This window comes from Siphateles boraxobius, unplaced genomic scaffold (genome assembly GCF_051911475.1).
Source record: "Siphateles boraxobius isolate OS27281-9 unplaced genomic scaffold, OSU_SipBor_1 150, whole genome shotgun sequence".
NCBI lineage: Eukaryota > Metazoa > Chordata > Actinopteri > Cypriniformes > Leuciscidae > Siphateles > Siphateles boraxobius.
The window spans coordinates 370,001-374,331 of record NW_027508756.1 but is presented as its reverse complement, the minus strand read 5'-3'; the positions used below and the strand labels follow the sequence as shown (position 1 = coordinate 374,331).

The window sequence follows — 4,331 nt, the reverse complement described above, 5'->3', positions numbered from 1 at the left end:
TAGACTCTGTTGCAACATTATAAATGTCTTTAGTGTCACTTTTGCTCAATTTAATGCGTCCTCAGCAAATTACTAACATGTCTGTCAGTTTCTCACTCAAAACTATCCAATAACTTGTAATATAGTCACATGAACTTCTGTTATGATCCTTTCAGTCGTGTTTGGTCACTGTCTGCTCTTATGAATAATGCAAGAGCACCGGTTGTGTTTAATGTGAGGATCTCCTCCAGAGACTGAAGCGTCTGCACATCATCTGATCATAAACTCATAACTCATAAACTCCTGCTTCAGCGAAACACCAGTCTCTGAAGAAACACTGAGTTTCAGCGCCTGCAGCCGGACCTTCAGTGATCACACACACACACACACACACACACACACACACACACACACACACACACACACACACACACACACCCAGTGTCGCCTCATCTCTGGACGGCGGCTGGAAAGAGGATTTCCTCAGACGAGAGGAGGATTAAACACACACACACACACACACACACACACACACACACACACACACACACACACACACACACACACACACACACACACACACACACACACACACACACACACACACACACAAACTCAGTGTCACTGGGACTTATTCACAGAATCAGTGTCAAATAACCGGCAGACCAAAGAAAAGGCATGAGATTTACTGCGTTTATGAGAAAAAATGATGTGTGTTTGTGTGTGTAACTTTGGTTTGAGAAGTGTGGGGACGACACAAAATGGGGGAAAAGATTTTCGATTTGAATCCCATTTCCTGCATTTACAGGCATTTAGGGACAGTGGTGATACAAAATCCAGGAAATAATTTGATTATAATGATAAATTCTGCCAAAAAGAATAGTAGGCTACATATAAGAAAAAGATGTCTTACTTTCTTTATTGTTTAATAAGGGCTGATCGCCAAGACTTCAGAAAATCATTTTATGTAGTAAAAAATGTAGAAACTTTACACAAATCTTAATTATTCAAAACTTCTGTCCAGTATTGTACATTTAGGAAGTCAAAAGTAATGCAGAGTTCAGCTGATTTCGGGTTCGTCCCATCTTACCCCACTGTGCTCTGTGTGTGTGTGTGTTTAAATGAGTGTGAGAGACATTAGCTTCAATAAACCACTGGAGATTTAATAATGTCACTAATAAACATCATCATCCTCAGGGAATGAGAAGCTGAACATGAAGACGAGCTCCTCAGTGCTTCCTCCTCACACACATCCCATAATCCTTCTCTGCTGGCGGCTCACAGGACGAATCCTGCACACACAACACAACAGACACATCACAAACACAGACACACAACACAGATACACAACACAAGCACTTGAGTGGAAAAATACAGGAAACACTTTCAGTCGAACTAACTTTGAACAATACTTCTACAGCATTTATTAACCTCAGTTCATGTCAATCTAAGGGCCGTTACATAGTCAACGCATCGGTACGCATTCGCGTCCGCAAGGCTACGCATCGCTTCGGCCGCCATTATGCGTCGATGCGTAGCCAAATGTGTCGTCCTAGTTTTTGATACGCGACGCACCGATGCACGCAGTACCATGCGTTGGCGGGGCCGACATTGCAAGTATTGTACATTAATTCAAGTATATTATGCTTACAGAAGAAGGTTTGAAAACAATGGTGGGCGTAGAGGAAAAATTATGCGAGCTTATACGTATACATCCGCATTTATATGACAGCTCAGTGTCCGGGAGAAAGCGGACGACTTGTAAAAAGCAATTGATCAGATTTTGGCGCCGACTGGAAATGGAAAATGTCTCTCCTCGTCCAGGCTTCACACGGGAAGCACCAGAGACACAAACTCCCCATCCTGATCTCTTCTTGGGTTTAAAGGGCGAACATAACACCACCTATGTCTGCGCTGCCTTTGTTGTAAAATCAGCAGTCGACTAATATCACCCGGCTCGACTAATATCACACGAGTAGACTAATATCACCTGACTCGACTAATATCACACGAGTAGACTAATATCACCCGACTCGACTAATATCACACGACTGACTCGACTAATATCGCCCGACTGACTCGACTAATATCGCCCGACTGACTCGACTAATATCACACAAGTAGATTAATATCACCCGACTCGACTAATATCACACAAGTAGATTAATATCACCCGACTCGACTAATATCACACGAGTAGACTAATATCACCCGACTCGACTAATATCACACGAGTAGACTAATATCACCCGACTCGACTAATATCGCCCGACTCGACTAATATCACACAAGTATTATCACACAAGTATCTAATGTCACACGACTGACTCGACTAATATCGCCCGACTGACTCGACTAATATCACATGTGTATATGTGTGACTGTTAACGCTCGTGTTGGTTGTTCCTGTTCTTGAATCCTGTTCTTGAATCCTGTTCTTGAATCCTGTTCCTGAATCCAGTCTGTTTAGTTTGTTAAATAAAGCATGTGCTGCACTTGGATCCAGCCTCATATCTGCTTCAACCGCACGCCGTTACAATTATGTGTGAGCGAATGTTTTACTTAGTGATGGCGACTCAACTAATATCACACGAGTAGACTAATATCACCCGACTCGACTAATATCACACGAGTAGACTAATATCACCCGACTCGACTAATATCACCCGACTCGACTAATATCACACGAGTAGACTAATATCGCCCGACTCGACTAATATCACCCGACTCGACTAATATCACACAAGTAGATTAATATCACCCGACTCGACTAATATCACACAAGTAGATTAATATCACCCGACTCGACTAATATCACACGAGTAGACTAATATCACCCGACTCGACTAATATCACACGAGTAGACTAATATCACCCGACTTGACTAATATCACACGAGTAGACTAATATCACCCGACTCGACTAATATCACCTGACTCGACTAATATCACACGAGTAGACTAATATCACCCGACTCGACTAATATCACACGAGTAGACTAATATCACCCGACTTGACTAATATCACCTGACTCGACTAATATCACACGACTCGACTAATATCACCCGACTTGACTAATATCACACGAGTAGACTAATATCACCCGACTCGACTAATATCACCTGACTCGACTAATATCACACGACTCGACTAATATCACCCGACTTGACTAATATCACACGAGTAGACTAATATCACCCGACTTGACTATCATCATCTGACTCGACTAATATCACACGAGTAGACTAATATCACCTGACTCGACTAATATCACACGAGTAGACTAATATCACCCGACTCGACTAATATCACACGAGTAGACTAATATCACCCGACTCGACTAATATCACCCGACTCGACTAATATCACACGAGTAGACTAATATCACCCGACTCGACTAATATCACACAAGTAGACTAATATCACCCGACTCGACTAATATCACACAAGTAGATTAATATCACCCGACTCGACTAATATCACACGAGTAGACTAATATCACCCGACTCGACTAATATCACACAAGTAGACTAATATCACCCGACTCGACTAATATCACCTGACTCGACTAATATCACACAAGTATTATCACACAAGTATCTTGTGTGATATCACACAAGATACTTGTGTGATATCACCCGACTAATATCACCCGACTCGACTAATATCACCTGACTCGACTAATATCACACAAGTAGACTAATATCACCCGACTCGACTAATATCACACGAGTAGACTAATATCACCCGACTCGACTAATATCACCCGACTCGACTAATATCACACAAGTAGACTAATATCACACAATTAGACTAATATCGCCCGACTCGACTAATATCGCCCGACTCGACTAATATTCGCCGACTCGACTAATACCGCCCGACTCGACTAATATCGCCCGACTTGACTAACATCATCTGACTCGACTAATATCACACGAGTGACTAATATCGCCCGACTCGACTAATATCACCCGACTCGAAAAATATCGCCCGACTCGACTAATATCGCCCGACTAATGTAGCCCGACTCGACTAGTATCACCCGACTTATATTGCTCCACTAACATCGCCCGACTCGACTAATATCACACGAGTAGACTAATATCGCCCGATTCGACTAATATCACACAAGTAGACTAATATCGCCCGACTCGACTAATATCACACGAGTAGACTAATATCGCCCGACTCGACTAATATCGCCCGACTAATGTAGCCCGACTCGACTAGTATCACCCGACTTATATCGCTCCACTAACATCGCCCGTCTCGACTAATATCACACGAGTAGACTAATATCGCCCGATTCGACTAATATCGCCCTACTCGACTAATATCGCCCGACTCGA

At 42.7% G+C, this 4,331-nt stretch overlaps 1 protein-coding gene across 4 annotated transcripts in view; it reads right to left on the bottom strand.

Annotated features, from left to right (window-relative positions):
* Window positions 1–1,121: 1,121 nt before the first annotated feature.
* ccdc171 (coiled-coil domain containing 171) overlaps window positions 1,122–4,331 on the bottom strand; it is a 59,594-nt gene continuing 56,384 nt past the window's right edge. For all 4 annotated transcript variants that reach the window (XM_077230800.1, XM_077230798.1, XM_077230799.1 and 1 more), the window contains one exon: window positions 1,122–1,271. In XM_077230800.1, coding sequence (XP_077086915.1) covers window positions 1,209–1,271 — 63 coding nt within the window. In that variant the 3' untranslated portion in view covers window positions 1,122–1,208. The remainder of the gene's footprint in view (window positions 1,272–4,331) is intronic.